A 17,694-nucleotide genomic window follows, 5' to 3' on the forward strand; every position below is an offset into this window, starting at 1 on the left:
AGTAGTACTAGCTTAGGCCCCAGGATGTGAGCAACTTGGACCCTGGACATACTCCCACACTGGCAGTACGTAGTACGTAGGTACCTACCTTACCTACCTGGTAGTAAACGCTTCCGATAAGTTGGCTGCGGACAAGGCGAAACCACACTGGTTGCCTGCAGTGTGTCTTTGTATGCCGTTGCCTGTTTGATGAGTCTGCGATGAGTCCTTTCTCCCACCGGTGAGATCCCTTATGCACTAGACAGATCTCTTTGAGTACTGTGTGCACATTCACTGTCGAATGTTTGTCTATATCATTCACTGCTGCCATTGCGCAGGCTGATTGTCCCTCTCTGCCCTCTTTCGCTTAGTGACAACTATCAGCCTCATCTCACCTTTGTTGACCGGCCTTTGAACATGTAGCATCTCTGGTTTTGGTTGTCTTCCACGTTCGCGTTCGTTTGGTTCCTTACCTCTACGCATTCTAGATACCTATTAGCTGGACATCTGTTCTCTCCTCTGCTCTCCAACCATGGCGACCTCACAGAACCCTGGCGGACCGGTATTGATTCAGCATACGCCTCCTCCTCATGCTCTAAGTCCCGAAGTCAGTGTCGTTCCCATCACCGCCTTTGGTGCAGAACCTCATGCACACCACTCGCCTCCTTTGCCAGAAGCTACTACCGGTCCTGCGATCGCCCCCACGTCCCACCCCCGGCCGTCTGCCCCCGAGTTGACCACTGTTGCCACTGAGTTGCTTGATACAGAGATGGCAGATACCCCTCTCACTCGTCCTCGTACCCTGGCGGACCCAGTCCGACATACAGATATAGAATCCTTACCCTCGCAAGAACAGCGCCCCATTACTGAGGAGCCGCCCGGCGTGGGTGCCGATATCCCAGAACAGTTGGAGGAGGAAGCCCAAATCGAGAGTCAAGGAACAGAGCATGTGGACCAAGAGTCGAGTGACGGATCGAGCCAGGAGTGGGGGCAAGAATCTCATATCCCTCCACCGCCTCAAGCCGATTTGCAGCACTCTAGACGTGATGTTCCGATATGGGTGACATGGGAAGATGACTCCTCCACTCCTACTGAAGATGAACTGGAAGAACTAGCATTGAGAGAGGCCAGAGGAACAGAGCTGAATGCCTTGGATGTGTCTAGTGTGGAGAAGCGCGTCTATCAAGATGTCGATGACCCGGAACAGCGGCCTGTCAAGAAGCTGAGGCTGAGTTGGATCTTAAAAGGTGTCAGAGGCACTAGAGACAACCCCAATTACGCCAGAGTCATGGTTTCTCCAGTCGCAGAGGTGGATGGGAACTACTGGCAGATCAAGTTCTACCCGAGGGGGAACAAATGCTCTTCCTTGAGTGCTTACATCAGATGCAGCAGGACTCCTCCCAAAGCGGCTGCAGACATCCCTGAGGGCACCTTTTCGTTCTTTGCAGGGCCGCCAGAGGCGGAGCTCGGGGCCGGGGCTATTCCATCACAAACATTCACCATAGGGACCGGCTTGAGAGGCAATGGTGTCGCTACATCAACAGACTCCAGCGCATCCTCAGATTCTCACAAGCCAGATGATAACCACTCCTCCGGGTACCCTAGTACCAGTGTCCACCAGGGCACTGACAGCGACTTGCGAGACATGACAGATGGCGGTGTATCCATTGGAGAAGATTGGCGTGTTCCTGCACAGCTGGGAATGGTGATGTACAATCCAGAGGAGCCACGAACTTGCACGTATATGTCTTCCCAGCATCAGTTCGCAAAGTCCAACGATGACTGGGGATGGACAAACTTTGTCGGTCCTTGGAGCGAGATCCACGTTCGTCAGCATCTACAACGGCAACCCCTGCTGCAAAATGATACTATTGCCATCGATGCCTACATCCGCATCTTCGACGATCCCAGCCAAGCCCTCTGGTGGCACTCCTCTGACACAGAACCCCAGTGGGACTCAAAGTCGCTGGCCGGCTACTACCCCATGGGTACTCCTCCTCTTTACCACAGCCCTGCTGTCGCTGGGATGACTGCATGGCTTCTCCTTGCCCCATTTCGTCAGGTCATTCAGGGAGTCAATGCAGGGGCCTGGCGACAGAATTCGCAAACACCTCCCAGACCAGTCATATGTGAACTGCAAAAGATCCTATTCTTGATGCGCTCACTGAAGAAAGAACGTGAGACTTATGTGGACGTTTACCCTGCAATCCACGCAATCAAGGAGCTATGTGAAACCTACAGTGATGTCAAAACATTTTGGGAGGTGCTCCGGAGAACAGTCGAGCTTGAATTAGGGGGTGACCATACGTCGCTGGAACGGTTGAGCAGCATCTTTGACACTCCAGACGGCCCCATCTCCCTGCCGCCGCTACCGGTCCAGGGGGTGAGGGACATTCAACAAGGTCTCGAACACGCGCTGGTAAATGCCAAATTCAAGGGCCGTCTCCCCAATTTCTTACCACTTTTCCTGGCTCGTCAACGGTTTGACGAAACTGCGAGAGAGTGGAAGTTACTGCGTGACCGTGTTGTCATGAATGAAGAGCTAGACGTCTCAAAATACTGCGGAGATGGTGAGCCGGCACATTATACTCTCTACGGCTTCGTGGTCCACGTTGGGGACAGAAATTCGGGCCGATTCTACAGCGTCCTACGTCCGGATGGGCCTGGCACCAAATGGCTTGCTTTTGAGGATGGTGACGGAAATAAGATTTTCTCATTCACCCGAAAACGCATTCAGGAATTTGAAGGGCTCGAGGGGCGGGCATTGAGGGACTCCAATCCCACAGGCCAGACGGCGTACATGACGATGTACATCAACACTAGCTGTCTACACGAATATTTGCCTGGCAAGTTGGAGCCATACAAACTTCCCAGATGGCTGGTTCCTCATCTCCAGTCTCAATACCAGGATGGTGTTGTAATCCTCGAGGATGATTCAATCACTAAAGATTCGGATTATATCGACGTTGAGGTTCATTCTGATGAGGGTATCATGGGACGGGATGGTCTTTTGGACATGTTCACCATCCAACAGCAGTGTCGCCAAGAAGGAAAATCTTACGTCTTGCGCTCGCCGAGGTCCGCAACGTTTCAGGAGTTGAGGCATCAATTGTCTGCGATGCTCAACCTTGCAGAATCGGACAGCATCTGCCTTTTCTTTCTGAGGTACATCGGTACTGGACTACACCAGAGTGCACGTATGCTCCCCGTTAACTTGCACGACCTTGTCTTTGGGGGAGGTCTAATGGACCAGCCGTTGTGCCTGTGGATGTCGATTCTCAAAACCAAGGAGGAGTTTGAACATTTTGCCAAACATGACCACGCGTGTGACAGACAGCCAGCCCAAGCCACGCCGCCATCCGGGACTAGTCCAGGCGACATGATCAACAGTGTAGATGCCGCGGAGTCCGACAATGCTGACGAAGAGCAAATGGCAGCTTCCGATGCTGAGCAGGCGTCGATACGTGCCGCCGTTGTTGCCGACGTTGAGCGCATCGCGGCAGGTCTTGGCCAGCCCATATCTACTCTAGCGGATATGAGTGACCCAGATACGCCCATGCAAATGGAGAGTCTCCCTCCCACAGCTGAGGAGAATCTTACACGCCCTGTACCGCACGGTCACTGGATTGATGTGGCAGCACATCAGGGCGAAGTCTTTGTAGGCAGCGAAGGCGGCGGTGATGAGAGCGCCCAGTCATATGACGGGGGTGTTATTGTGGCATCGGGCATTGCAGCCGGAGCAGAGGTCACTGTTATGGACGTTGGTGCTAACGTGGAAGGGGCCACCAACGCATCGTCCAATTTGTCTGGACCAGCATCTACGGATATTCAAGCCAGCCTTGAGTGTATCTATGGCCTAATCCAGTTTTTCGACGTGGAGAAGCAAAATTTCATAGTCCGAAGCCGCTTCTTTGCACGACGTGGCAGCCGCGTGAGAGATGTTGTACGCAGAAGCATGGGCTGGCCGGCCGAGAAGGAATTCAACGTCTGGCGCCGAGAGTCAGCGGTCCAAGGGGTCATTGTGGAGCGTGACGAAACGTTCAAAGACCATAGCTTCGATCACAGTACGGATGTCATTGTTGGTGAAACACTTTCGGACGCCCAAATCAAAGTAATTCACCAGCAGGGCAAGTATTCGGATCCCTTTGACTTGTCGTCATATCTTCGCATGGTGGAACGAAAGCATCCAGTTGCATCCAAGACGACAAGTGAACCTGTCGAGCTGGCCGATTTCGGAAGCGACTACTACAAAGGGCCTCTCGTCAACGGTCGAGCTCATGGTGAGAATTGCTTGTGCATCAGCTCTTCAGGAGAGAGGTATGAAGGACCGCTTATCTGCAACAAGAGATGCGGCAAAGGAGGCAAGATGACATATCGCAACGGGGACACGTATGATGGCGAGTGGGATGACGATGAACGCCATGGTCAGGGCACGTTTGTGGAACACAGAACAGGCAACAAGTACGTGGGCGGCTTTGAATATGGGAAGCGATGGGGGATGGGGACGACCTACTGGCAAGTCGCCGACGAGCAGGCAGACCTCTGCCAGATCTGCTACAGCCAGGAGATCGACGCCTTGTTCTTCGATTGTGGACACGTCTGTTCTTGCGTCGAGTGCGCCAAGCAATGCGAAATCTGTCCTATCTGCAGGAAGACTGTGAAGCAAGTGGTCAAGATGTTCCGTGCATGAGCTGCCAAATGAAGGGCACCGGGGAGGGGGGCAGGAGAGACACAGACATACATCTCATCCAAGGAATGAAGCCCTGGAGAGAGGACGGAATTGGCGGACAGGGGCAAAACTGAATCCTGAAAATGGGATGGTCTGATATGTGATGCAGCACGGCTTTTTGCTTCTCTCTTGGTTGGCGTTTGGCTTGCCTTTTTTGGCGTTAGGTTGGTACGAAGAGACCGGGCAAGAAGCAAACAAAATTGCGGCACTTGCAGACGACCCGAGACGACGGTATGAATCTGGAATTTGAGCTACAGCTTGGATTTGCATACAACTCACGAGAGCGAAATGGAATTTCAAGGCGCGTCTCTTGCTTGTTATTTTGGAGTGTTTGGAGTCTCTCGGCGCTACCTACCTACTACAGTATGTACCTGCAGTAACCTTTAATGATAAGTACCTGATCTCAGCGACGAGGCTCTGATAATGCCAGCCTGACCTGGCCTGACCTGATATGTCCCCAGGCCAACAAGCATCTCTCTTTTCTTTTCTGCCTCTTTTGCACCTGGTACCTTCGAAAGATGGCCACACAAGGCAGACAAGACGTAGCACTGGCAGATGCGGGTCAATCGACGGAGCATCTCGTTGGCAATCTACATGATCAGTTGAGCTGGTTGATAGCAGCAAGAACAGGGGCAGGGCCTGAAAGGCATGGACCACTGATGGAAGGGTATCGTGCATGAATTGCTATCAAAGCATCAGGTGCCAATGGTAAACAGAGCACGAGGATGCAAGGCCCAACACCGAGCTCAGCTCAGACATGTATGCCCTCAACCCTCTCGGGTCCTCACCTAGTCCTCGGCTCCTCTCAAACCATCGCTAGCAGAATTGAAGAAGATAAAAGGTGGTGGACGAAAGAAATATCGATCTTGTCCCATCCTGCTGCCACCCAGCAAACCATGAGTAGTTCGTGTCGACGTGCCAATACCATAGTGGTGTGTCATGACTCGTGTACCAGGTACTTCTGAAATCCCACATGTGGAAACGTTCCCCTTGGATCCGCCGCGAGATAGCGTAATGCAAGGGGCAGGACGATGATGAACCAGAGCCAGCACCCCAATGATATAGGGCGGTGTTCTTGTCCCTCCGTTCTTCCCTCACCCTTACGTATTGCCCATACAACAGTGCTGTCCTGAAGTCGTTAAAGCATGATTTGACTCAATTTGCTGCAGACAGCATCCTTCCATGGGTGGTTCGACGCCCACTAACATAATCCGATAATATTTCGGGTGAATATTGCGTGTGTCAGTACACTGATTGCATAGACGGCCGTTAACGAACCCGGGTTTGGAGAGAAATTGGGATGCCACCGGTACTTTGTCTTGGTGCCGACGGCAAACCGCTTATCGAGATTCCCCTACGATTCAGACGACTCGTCCGCCATCGCTCATAGAACTAGGATATGTCAGTCGAGGCCCGCTCAGCTTGCCTGAGGCCACTTACCACTTCTCGGCTTGCCTCTCGCAACTCTGATCGCCACTCCCCAAAGATGGCATCTTTCAGCTTGACAAAGTCACAGTGGTCGGGGTTGTAAGGGTTGGCGAAACCCCAAGGGAATTGTCGACCGACGGGTCCATCTTTCGAATCGAGAGAATATTTGTCCGGACTGATGATTGACCAAGGGACGTAACCACTCTCAAAGGTAGGATCCATCGTGGATAAGTTGGACGCTTGACGTTTGTGACTGATTGGGCGTTTCATATTTGAAATGGATCGGTCTGCGGCGGAATCGTCACTCCTTGAAGCCGTACCACTGTCAGAATCATCCACACTACTGTTGCCGTCCTCGTCACGCTCATCAAGTCTGTCATCATCGGAAACTTCGGCTTCGAAACTCAAAGCTTCGAGGGGGTCAAGTCCCGCTTTCCTCAGGCTTTGGCCGACTTTGTGTTTGAGATATGACATGTGAGCGGTCGTGATTGTGTCTGCTTTGCTGATGACCGGTATCACCGTAGTCTTGCTGGAAAGGGTTCTCATCACTTGAATGTCGAAATCCTCATCGAGCGCGCCGACAATTCGAACAGGCTTGCCAATTTGGACGGTGTCAACTCCGTTGCTGCCTCCCTGCAAAGCGTTGATATTGGCATCGAGTCTGGATGGATCCAAGATCAAGAAGACACAGTGGATGTGTGTATCTCTGGACCCGGGGGCACGAACCACCTTCATCTCTTCAATGAACGTGTCGTCAAACTTGCTTTCTACAAAATTGCTCATATCCCTCAATTGGAGGTCGACAACGCCTTTGTCCAGACCTTGCGAGTCCCATAATGTCAACCCGACACGTTCGTTATCGACTTCAATTTCTTGGTAATGGCGCACAAAGTTAGGATTCGCTCTCGCCGACGACGGAGGAGTCTCGCCCTCGGAGGCTCGATGCGCTCGCTTTTGTGGAGGCAGAGCTAAAGTTCTTTCGAGGAAATTGAGAAACGATGTTTTGCCGGAGTTGCGGGCGCCGATGATCAAGACATTGTACGGGGTTGGGTCCTTACGACGTCGGACTCTGCGAGGGGAGTTGATGCTAGAGATGGTTGAGGTTGCGTAGGAATACCGCCCACCTGATCAGCCATAGTCCTGTCAGTGATGCAATCCCGTCTGTCGAGATGGTTCAAGTCCACTTACGGTGGGTCATGCTCTCAGTCCGAGCGTACGGATCGACGACTTCCTTTTCTTTTTGTTCAGGCAAAGGTGGCACTGGAGGAGTATGTCCTGTGCCATTTGTGTGCCCTGCAGAAGCAGAGTGCGGAATGTTATTGTCACCACCGAAGGTCTGGATGCCGAGAGGTTGCGGGGTGTAGCCTGGAAGGCGTGGCGGAGACTGGGTGACTTTCACAGATTCCTCCATCTCGCCATGTTTCTTCTTCAATCGGCCGCTGGAGCTTTTGCGGTCACCGAGAGCCTCTCCACTCTTTGATCGAAAGAGACGAGATCCAAGGCTGGTACTCCGACGACTGGAGGTGTGCGACTCGTTGCGGGAGATGGGAGCAGGAGAATTCATCGTGTCGGAACGCCGATATGGACTTTCGGACGATGGAAGGCGCTGACGTGAGGAAGAAGTGCTACTACTAGTACTTATAGCGACTGGCCGAGTATGCGGCTTCTCGACACGCGGTCATTCGTTGAGGCAATGCAACCAGTCGCGGACTCGCTCGAAACTGGTAGCAGGGGCGACCAGCGCAGGCTGCTGCTCCGATAGTGAATGTGATCTCTGCTGCGCAACAGATGATGCTGGGCTGGATGATGAGGCGGGGAAAAGCCAAAACCACCCGATGGCTGCGATTGAGGGAAGGCGAGGTCCAAACCGAACCAGGAGAGGTTGGGAGTCGAAGTTTGTATGACTGAACGCAGAGTGAGTGGTTGGTGTGGTGTGTGGTTTGTGGTTTGCTGCTTCAGGGTTGCCAGTTGTGTTTTTCCAGGAATCCCCTGCCCGGGGAATAGCGACTTATGGGGTAAGTTTGAAGGGCCGCGTGGTGGATGTTCGGAGCTCTAAAGGCCTAAGGTGCCTAGGGTGCCCCTCCTAAGCCTGTTCCTGTCACCCGCGAGCCTGCCTAAGCCTGCACTTCTTACCTTAGCCTAGGGCCCTGCCTTGGTACCTTGGTAGTCAGGCGTTCTGCAAGGCTGGAGGACAGCAAGCCCACCCACCCGATTTCTCCCTGCGGGCCTCAACTGTCCGAGCCGCTGTCCGACCGTCGATCGTCCGAAGTCAATCGAGAGAGAAAGAGGAAAGTAACCTGGTAGAAAAGAGATAGGCAAAGCATCCACGTCGCGGCTGGGGATACATACGTGTTGCCGGACAGGATATCGAGAGAGAATGAGCAAGCAAGCAAGCACCAGGACGGACTCCCACGCCTCGCCCTATCTTTTCCTCTCCCAGTTCGTCTACAACTCTCTTCGTGCCGTTCCCCTACTCGGTTTTGTTCTCTGATGTCCAATCTCATCAGTGGGTGAGAAATATTCAGGGGAAGTGGTTCTCATGCTTGTTTCAGATTACTTGTTAAACACTAGCCAGATAACTAAACCGCTTTCCGTCGACTCGCTCACTCGAACTCGTCCCTTTGACTTTCCGCCGTCGATTCTGCTCGCCGTTCTGGATCTTCTAGCTCTGGACAGCGCAGTCAGACCCTGTGTGCCGGCACCCTGTCCCTGACACAATCATCCATGTTGCCACGCTAAGCAACCTCTAGGTCTGCCCCTCTTTGCAACTGACTGCCTGGCGCAGACTTTCCTCATCCGTGATGGCTGATTAGCCCCATTCGTGGTTCGGAGTATGTAGGTAAACCGTGATTTTCACTTCACATGTCGCCTGGAGCCCCTGGTCTGCCCACACTGGTGAATTCTCGATCTCACAAAGCATCTTGCGGAAACTATCCTCCAGACCTGGTCGAATCAAAATGTTCGAATCGGTACTCATCCACGGGAAGGAAGCAATGGCGTAGTGGAACACTCTGCCATTGAAGCTCCACTCCCACGATTTCAAAACGAAGGTAATGAGCTTATCCAAGTCGTCACAATCTCTAAGTGTGGTGGGGGTTGAAGCGCCAGGAAAACCGTCTAGCCAGACTCGCAATGTTGTTCGAGCATGATCACTTTGTGTGGTGCCGCAAAGCTTAGTCGATGCACTGCAGTCGTCGAAAGAGACCGACCGGCGACGCTTTCTAATCTTTGAGCTCATGGTTGTAACCTTTTCGGAGCCTGTAGTCGATCTTCTGGCCCTCTTTCTGGCCGGTCGCTCTGGAGTGTCGGCAATGTCGTGCTGGACTGCTTCTTCAATTGTCTCAACCTTCACATCCTTCCCGCCGCTCTGAACCAAGTTGTGTTGATGCTTCTCAAACTTGAAGGGGCGAGTCTGCTGAATTGTTCCCTTCCGGAGTGCTCGGCCAGGCTGGCTTTTTGCACCATCCTGCTCCGTGTCGCTAGGGCGAGTTTGTCGGACGTTCGAACTACCTCGTAGAGTACGTCGATCATTCGTGGGACCAGCTCTGGCACCGCGGCGTTTCGTGTTGCCACGGTTGACCTGGCGATTTCGACGCAATACTGGGGGAGGCGTCGCCGCTGTGCCGCTCAATGTGCGGGAAGACATGCTTCGAGTGCTGTGAGACCCATCGCCGGTTCGGAGGGAATGGTGTGAGGGGATTATTGAAGTACTCGCCGAGGGTTGTTGGGAGGTTTGACGGCCCTCGTCTTGTTCAGCACCTTCAGGGCCACCTGATAATCAGCTTCTGCCTTGACTTCCGAACTCGAAGCAGGAGATTGTTGACTCTTCTCGACTCTCCAAGGAACCCCAATCAGAATCGTCGATTTCCTCCTCCGAATCGACTTTCCTTGAATAAGGGGTCGACGGAAAGTTGTGAGCAGGCATGTCGGCAACTTTTTCGAGAAGAGGTGGACTGTTGAGCGAGACGAGAAGGGTTTGGGAGTGAGGGAGGAAATGAAGAGGGGAGACAGTGATCGTTGGGGAGGAGTCGCCCGGTGAAGGACTTCTGGAAATTGAATACAGGCGCGGCATCATCAGTGAATCAAGAGTCTTCTGTGCATATAACGCAGAGAATTTCATCGAGTTCGCTGCCGCCGAGCCACAAATTAGCCGCCGACACACGGAGGGAAGAAACGCGCGGCGTGGTCTTCAGCAGGTAGACCAGACCGTCGGCAGACCAGGCCAGGGCAGTGCAATGCAATGGAGGCAACTAGGACAGTTCAGATGCATCGATTCTTGAAAGACTCGATATTAGAAAAAGTCGGACAAATGCACTCGGAGCGGTGAATAACAAGGAAGGTGCGATTTCCCAAACAAGACGCGCCTGCCTTCAACATTGCAACTGCCCATAGCCAAAAGCAACGTCCTCGTTCACTTCGAGTCGCTACTCTGGCTTCCTTGCTCCCTATTCTTCTCATGCTCGAGTTTCTCCGCATAGAGATAGCCCAAATCAAGCGGGACTCGCTCCCCCAGCCACGTTGCTCTCTGGCTATGGGCCCTCAGTTCATCACCATCATCAGTGTTGGGGTGGACGAGAGCGGAGAGAGGTCCCCGATTGATAACCAGCCAAGGTATGAAGGCCCCAAACTGCGCCGGTGTGAAGACATTGACCTCGAACATGGCAATGGTGTGCGGTCCCACAGGGTGGTCCCAGAAACGGTATATTCTTTGCGCACCGGAGTCATCAGTATAACAGCCACTTGAATGTTGTTGGCATCGACACTATCCTTACCTCAATTCAGGAAACTCTCTGCGGATCCTCTCCCATAGTGCTCTTGCAAATTCGGTCTGCTCCGCATTCCTGGTGTGGTAGTAGATATGAATGTCGAATCCTCCTCTACGTCCATTAGTGACGCCCGAAGTGAACCGTTGATACGCCTCGCTGAGGACGCCTGTTTCGGGATTTTTGAGAGATTTGCCATCCTCGCTCAACTCATTGGGAAGCGGCGGGAGGTTCGCATAGCCCTCCAACGGCGACGGATATTTGTACAGAAACGTATCTGACATTGCAACAAAGGAAAATCGTCAAAGCTGGAAGATATTGCCTCGCCGTACGCTACAATGAATATTGGAAAACAAGTGTTCGATGAAATCGAGTCCGACCAGAAAAATGCGATACGATGAAGCAGACTATGAACCGTCTGATATACATACGGTGTGAGGTTATTTAAGCGTCAATTACATAATCTGAGTCTGGTGTTGCGTGGTTGGTTCAATAACGAAACCACAAAGGCGCGGAAATCTTCCGGACACTTTTCTGATACAATTGATAATATTTTCATTCTCCACGAGCCCAAACTCTTACTGAACCGTCACCCTTGAGCTGATAAAGCCACTCGGCGTCGACCAGATCCTGTACATGGTTTTTGTCTTGTCCTTCGTTCGGACCAAACTCTATACTATCGTCGCCTCCTCTGCTTACTCTGATGACGCCAGAGATGTCATTTGCACTTCCCGTGTCCAGCCCTCGCAGCTGAAACAGCCACCGCGTCGAGTGTGCAAGGCTTGTAATGAAATGTGCATGGTTGCGCTCCAACGGCGTACCTGCATCCGGACTCGTGGTCGAAGAAGAATGCAGTAAAGGGGAGTCCGCCTGGCAGGCCAACATCAAAGCATGGCATTTCGACCGAAGAGTGGCCAAGAAGGACTGTAACTCCACGGTCGAGATTGCGGGTTGCGACGCCAGGAGGAAATCGATGCCATCGATATAAATGGTGGGCCTTCCGGCGGCAGGAGAGAAGGACCTTGTGGCGGCTGCCGTAGGAATTCGGGGTGTAAGAGCTCCTCCCCTCGCGGAGCCGGTGGTGGACGTGGATGAGGATAGAGGCGTAGCAGACGAGCCCGTTGAGGGTGTAGAGATAGACGGCGTTTTCAGAACGCCATCCAAGGCATCCCTGATGTCCTTCAACGCCATACTCTTGAGTCTCGTCGTCGGTAACTGTTGTGGATCGGATTCGGCAGTGGCAGAACCTGTGCTCATCGTACTCGACGTGGTTCCGCCTGCGAGGCCGTCGATATATCTGACTCGCCTGCTCTTCAACAGGGAGGGCAGATCTAGACCCTACTCTAACCCATCAGCGAGTTCTGAGTAAGCACTTCCGCATTCGAAACAAAGAGACTTCGAGTGACATTCTCTGCATGGCCCAAGTCCGTTTCGCGCGACCGAGAAAAGAGCCATATAGGCTCTTCCAGTCTTCTTGATCGGGAATTGAGGCAAAGCCAGGGCAGAAAACAGGGCTATAGAACGCGTGAGATCCTGTTCATCCTGTTGCAAACGTACCATCTTCTTCCCCATCTCGGTCCACAGGCTCAGTGGTCTGAGCAGACTCACGAAAATGACTTCATGGCCCGTCTGCTCGGTGTGTCTCGCGGAGTCCTCGACGCCGTAGAGGCCCGCGTACAATAGGCGCAAGCAGAGCCATGGCGCCGGCGTGCTGAGGACGGATGTCACAAGCGTCTGAGAATCAGGTGTGAGACAGTCGGCAATGTAGGCCGCCAGTGGTGCTGGTATGGAAGACGGCATCACACACTTTTCAGTCCATGTGTGATATCTTTTGTGTGATTGTTGACCGGGTTGAAAGATGTCCTGAAAGATATCTTAGGTGTGTTGCAACCTTTCAATCTGAGAATTGGTCGTGCGAAAATGGACTGGAGAGTTTAAGTCTCATTTGCGTGCGATTGCTTCTCACGCATTACTTTATGATTATGACAATTTGGCCCTGAGGAAATTGCCCGTCAAAAACACTTACCATAGAACTCATCTGGCTTCATCCCTAAATGGTTTGTACGGTGATGCAACAAAATTGACGACAGAGATTGTTGTCGATTACATGCAGAAGAAGATGGATTTGGATTTCAGTTTTCTTAGTTTTTCGCTGAATTTATGCCAGTCCGAAGAATCCATGCGGTAGGCATCCCACGATATGCCATGCCATCCCATGCTGGACAATAGCCAGAGAAAGACCACAAATCTCTATGCGACGCCAGGGCTCCATCCAGCAGCATGTGGACGAGCAAAGGCTTTCCTTTTGTGCATGTCCGCAAAGCGCATTCCTTGCCGTCCGCAACATCGGTCCATCCCTCATCAATTCATCGCCATTGTGTGGTGTGGCCTTGAAGCTTTCGGCGCCACCTCACCACAACTCTTCTCTGGTCGAGTACCTGTCCTTGCGACGCGTACTCTCGATTGACTTCAAAGACGCAAAGGACAAACTTGAAAGAATCCTTCAAATCTATGCCTTGGCGGGTCCCCGCGCTCCCTTGGGTGCACCATTGCGGAATCCGTTCTTGAATTTACTGTTTCAGGGCAAATCGTTAGCCAAATTGTTCGTGATGCAAATCTTTAGCGCGAACGAATCCTTCCATAGGCGATGAGTCTTTCCCTTTCGGAACCTTGGTGTTGACATCCATCTCTTCAACTCTAGCCCAAATTCTCGACACCGGCGTGCGGCACAAAGTGTGTCATGATTGGGATTCTTACCGAGCAACGATAGACAGCGACCTCATGCGGCCAGTGCCGGTGGTCTTGCGTCTCTTGGCCTTCTCGCTCCATTCGTATTTCCGGGTTTTGGCAGCAGGGTACTATTGAGACAGCAATGCGTTAATTTCTCTGTACCACTTCAAGTCGAGGCCGTGAGGCAAGGATTGGGGGATCATCGTACTCCGCAGTTTGCGCAGGTGTGCTTCTGAATATGAAGGCTTCGGCGACCGCATCTGTCCGGGTTGTTTAGTACGCAAATCCTCCTCGAGTTGGTAGAATATCATCACGAACCTCCGGCAGAGAGTATGCGTCTTGTTGTGCCCTACACCAAAAGCGTCAGAAAACCCCTCCAATCGTCCAAATGCGTGAGGTCTTCGATGGGTGCGTACGCTTTCCGAAAGAACTCGTTCCCTTCGTCATCTTGACCGGTTATCCGACGAAACGTTCTGTATCGAGGTCAGTCGTTGTGTGAGAGAGTCAAGCAGGAGTGCGATGGCGTACGGGAATTTGCTGGTTGTTGTAACGGAAAGGCCTGTTTTGACGAGGTGGGAGGTAGCACTTCAAACACTCCTAGATCTTGAAGTTTGCGGCGGCCGGGCACGGTGGGCGCAGTTTGTGGGCGCCAAGATTTGATGGTTGCCAAGGCCAGAACAGCCAGAGAATTGATCACATGACTCAGCCTTTTCGGTGAAAATTGACACGTATGATTGGCCAGGACAAAACAACAGCCTTGTGCCCAATCTGACGTTATTACTGGCTACTTGTTTGGAAGTCGAAATTGATTCATTTTGCAGAGCATTTCATGTGAAGGGTTCATGTCTTTCTAACCCCTTCACTCAGTTGCAGGTACACAGACTTTCCAGCCCCATTTATCCTTGACCATCCTTCAAGCCCGTACTCTATCCCACCGCAACGGTGATCGCTTCAATCTCCATGAAGGAGTTCCCGCGCGCAGTGCAGGGGTGGTTATTGCCGGGGTTCCAGTCGGTGGTGCAAAGCTACTGACTAGACAAGTGCATGCACTGCTGACCCTCTTGTCGTCCTTTGGGCAACCGCCCAAGAATGTAGGAACAGCAGCGGCATTAGATCCCTTGGTGGAATATGTTGAACAGAAAGCCAACATCGAGGAAGAATACCGAGCATCGATCATGTTTCGCAAGCAATTATCCTGGTTGCGTATCATCTTTGAGGCAGATGCTGGCGTAGCCGGACTGACCTTGTCAGGGGAGGAGATCGAAGAGTGGACAGGAGTGACGGAAGGGGCCGTTCCTTGAGTATTAGAAGCTGCAGTCTTTGTAGTCGGTGCTGACGATGTAGAGATGGCCGGGCTCGAAGGTGCCGTAGGGCCGGTCATGGCTGGTGTCGTGGCCTTGGTGGGACTGACCGTGACATTTTCGCTACTAACAGGCTCAGAGCTGGAGCCAGAAGTATCCGACGAATTACTAGCTGAGGCTGCCGTCGTGGGTGTGGAACCGGGCTGGCTGCTGGACGCGGGACAGCTTGATGATGCCTTTGAGCCTGAATCAACAGCATGTCCAGTGCTAGACGCGGCAGCTGAAATCGAAGATGCAGCTGCAGTTGTGGATGTGGAATCGTCAGATGCTGTCCCGGTAGGTGAGGCAGACATAGCGCCGGGCGTTGTCGATTGGGAACTCGTCTGATCTGAGGCCGCACTTTGCGTGCTAGACGCGGCAGATGCAGAGACTTGGCCTGGGAGATTCAAGTTTTGTCCAATCTGCAACTTGTCCCAGTCAAGACCAGGATTTGCTGCCTTGAGATCGTCAAAGGTGAAACCGAGCTTCGTGGCAATAGCATAGCCATAATCACCAGCAACCACGGTGTAGGAAGTGGGAAGCGGTAACTGTACTGAGGCACTGTTGGGTGTCGGGCTAGACATCACTGAAGTGTTCAAGCTTGAACTGGTTATCACCGCCGAAATCGTAGATACAGAGCTCGAGCTTGTTGATGGACTGCTTGAAGAAGCTGGCGCACTAGAATTGTCCGCTGTCGAGGTTGTTGACGTCAGTGTAATCGATGAGATGGTGGAAGAAACAACTGTGACGGTGGATGTAGAAGATGTGGAATTGCTGCTGGGAGATGGAGAACGGTTAGAGGTCGCCGAAGGTGAAGATGTGCTTGAAGACATTGTACAATTTCCACCTGGCACATTGAGGGCCTGTCCCACAAGCAAGGTGTCCCAATTCAAGTTGGCATTCGCAGTCTTGAGAGCATCAAAAGCAACTCCTAGGGTCTTCGCGATCTTGTAGCCATCATCCCCTTGGACAACAGCATAGGTACACGGCAGATTGTTGGTAATGGTTTGGTTCGTACACAGCACGGACTTGTAAGTGCCATCGAAGGGACTGGGATATTGCCAACTAGAGCAAGGGTTTGGAGTGGTGACCTTGACGGACTTGACATAGGCCGAAAACGGCGCCTGGCTGAAATTGGTGTATCCTCCTCCCCATGCAACAGTTGCTCCGTTGTTGTCCGGATCTCCTGCGCACCAAACGCCAAGATGGAGGCGAGATGGACTTTGGGGGAATTGGTACTCGCCGGAAGTGGCGTGGGTGTTTTTCAAGGTCCGAACGTTTTGTCCATCAATCGACCAAATCAGAGCGTCAGGGCTCCAGTCCAGGGCATAAGTATGGAATTGATCTTGCGGAGCATTTACCGCTGGTGTTGTACCTCTGTCGTAGTATCCTGTGACACCTTTTCCGAAGAAATTCGTCTGGACCTTGCCATTCGCTCCTGCGAAATTGTTACCTGAAAACTCCCAGTCGATTTCGTCCATGTCATCCGACATCATGACTGCACCGGTAATGATGCCAGCTCCAGGTGCCGCCTTCAGAACCACTTCGATGCGGCCAAAGAGGACATAGAAACGAGACCAAATGTACGGGGCATCGTATCGTTTAGCAAAAGTGAAATTTGCACCATTGGGGGCGCCATAATCGACTTTGGCAAAGTCGGCAAGGATCCAATCTGATGGGGTGGTAGTCTGTTGCGCGAAATCCATAGAATACGTGCTGCTTGGTATGCCGGGAATCACTGGACATGGGCCTGGTACAAGCACACGAGGTCAGCCATCGCTCACGGTAATGGTCAGATGGTCACTCACCGTTCAGGGGGTTACAGGTGTCTGCGCTTGCATGGCGAAGGAGGGCAGCCAATGCGACGAACGCAGGACACAGGTAAAGGGAGACCGCCATAGTCGGTCAACGAGAAATTCACAGTATCAGTGGAAAAGAAGAGGTATGAGGATGGAAACTTCTGGGAAAGCAGTAGCCGGATGATGAATATAGGAGAAGAGCAGACAATAATCCTCAGATGATATTGATCTGCCTGTAGACAATGAAACTGGCACAACTCCATCTCGCAGGAGTGTGAATTGACAACAAAGAGAACATGACAATGGAGAGGCCGTTTGCGCACAACGCCTCAATAATGGTCCATCATCATACTGAAGCGCGTTATTTCAACTGCTGGCGGAAGAACATGGCTGTCTGGAGGCCCTGAACCCCATCGGTGTCAAACAGTTTGAAGCTGAACTTTGTTGATTGGCTCCTGTTCATGGGCGTCAAGCCAGGACTCGCGCCTTTCCACACTTAGGAGCGAGAACACTCGGTCTTGCTGAAGGCAGACATAATGCCCTACAGCCAGACACCTCGACACGAGTTGTGTCACATTTGCAGCATTAGGGATGGAGAGTTGAGAAGATGGAAAGATGATTGAAAGCGAGAGTGGATTTGGCTTTTCATCGACCGGGATTTTCTCGGGACTGTCGCTCCGCCGAGCCCGCTTCCCGCCGCCGCTAAACTTTCGCGTTGTGTCTAAGCCGTAAAGAGAAATGCGCAAATATGTTAGCTACTTCGTGCGTTAAATGTCTATTTCACTACATCCCCCTTTAGGCGACTTCCAGCGCATATTACCCAAATGCGGACCAATCTTGGAGGAAGCGCCCCTTCTTTCCAGCCTACATCTCTCAAGGGATAACACAGACACCCGTCGCGGCAAAATCCGCCACTAAATTCGTGG

General features: G+C 52.3%; 6 protein-coding genes across 6 annotated transcripts; 1 reads left to right on the plus strand and 5 right to left on the minus strand.

Annotated features, from left to right (window-relative positions):
• Nucleotides 1-511: 511 nt before the first annotated feature.
• Nucleotides 512-4,669, plus strand: A1O1_05753 (uncharacterized protein; the record flags this gene model as incomplete). Its single annotated transcript, XM_007726637.1, has 1 exon — nt 512-4,669. The coding sequence occupies one exon, from the start codon at nt 512-514 to the stop codon at nt 4,667-4,669; it is 4,158 nt and encodes a 1,385-aa protein (XP_007724827.1).
• Nucleotides 4,670-5,977: 1,308 nt separating this feature from the next.
• On the minus strand, nt 5,978-7,700 carry A1O1_05754 (uncharacterized protein; the record flags this gene model as incomplete). The annotated part of the gene is made up of 3 exons (XM_007726638.1): nt 5,978-6,100; nt 6,149-7,260; nt 7,325-7,700. The coding sequence occupies 3 exons, from the start codon at nt 7,698-7,700 to the stop codon at nt 5,978-5,980; spliced, it is 1,611 nt and encodes a 536-aa protein (XP_007724828.1).
• A 1,245-nt stretch (nt 7,701-8,945) lies between these two features.
• A1O1_05755 (uncharacterized protein) lies at nt 8,946-9,782 on the minus strand (the record flags this gene model as incomplete). The annotated part of the gene is made up of 1 exon (XM_007726639.1): nt 8,946-9,782. One exon carries the CDS (start codon nt 9,780-9,782, stop codon nt 8,946-8,948), a length of 837 nt encoding a protein of 278 aa, XP_007724829.1.
• A 765-nt stretch (nt 9,783-10,547) lies between these two features.
• On the minus strand, nt 10,548-11,183 carry A1O1_05756 (DOPA 4,5-dioxygenase; the record flags this gene model as incomplete). Its single annotated transcript, XM_007726640.1, has 2 exons — nt 10,548-10,842; nt 10,909-11,183. 2 exons carry the CDS (start codon nt 11,181-11,183, stop codon nt 10,548-10,550), a joined length of 570 nt encoding a protein of 189 aa, XP_007724830.1.
• Nucleotides 11,184-11,454: 271 nt separating this feature from the next.
• A1O1_05757 (uncharacterized protein) lies at nt 11,455-12,699 on the minus strand (the record flags this gene model as incomplete). The annotated part of the gene is made up of 2 exons (XM_007726641.1): nt 11,455-12,237; nt 12,457-12,699. The coding sequence occupies 2 exons, from the start codon at nt 12,697-12,699 to the stop codon at nt 11,455-11,457; spliced, it is 1,026 nt and encodes a 341-aa protein (XP_007724831.1).
• A 1,843-nt stretch (nt 12,700-14,542) lies between these two features.
• Nucleotides 14,543-16,675, minus strand: A1O1_05758 (uncharacterized protein; the record flags this gene model as incomplete). The annotated part of the gene is made up of 1 exon (XM_007726642.1): nt 14,543-16,675. One exon carries the CDS (start codon nt 16,673-16,675, stop codon nt 14,543-14,545), a length of 2,133 nt encoding a protein of 710 aa, XP_007724832.1.
• Nucleotides 16,676-17,694: the final 1,019 nt, after the last annotated feature.

This window comes from Capronia coronata, assembly GCF_000585585.1.
Source record: "Capronia coronata CBS 617.96 chromosome Unknown acBCG-supercont1.5, whole genome shotgun sequence".
NCBI lineage: Eukaryota > Fungi > Ascomycota > Eurotiomycetes > Chaetothyriales > Herpotrichiellaceae > Capronia > Capronia coronata.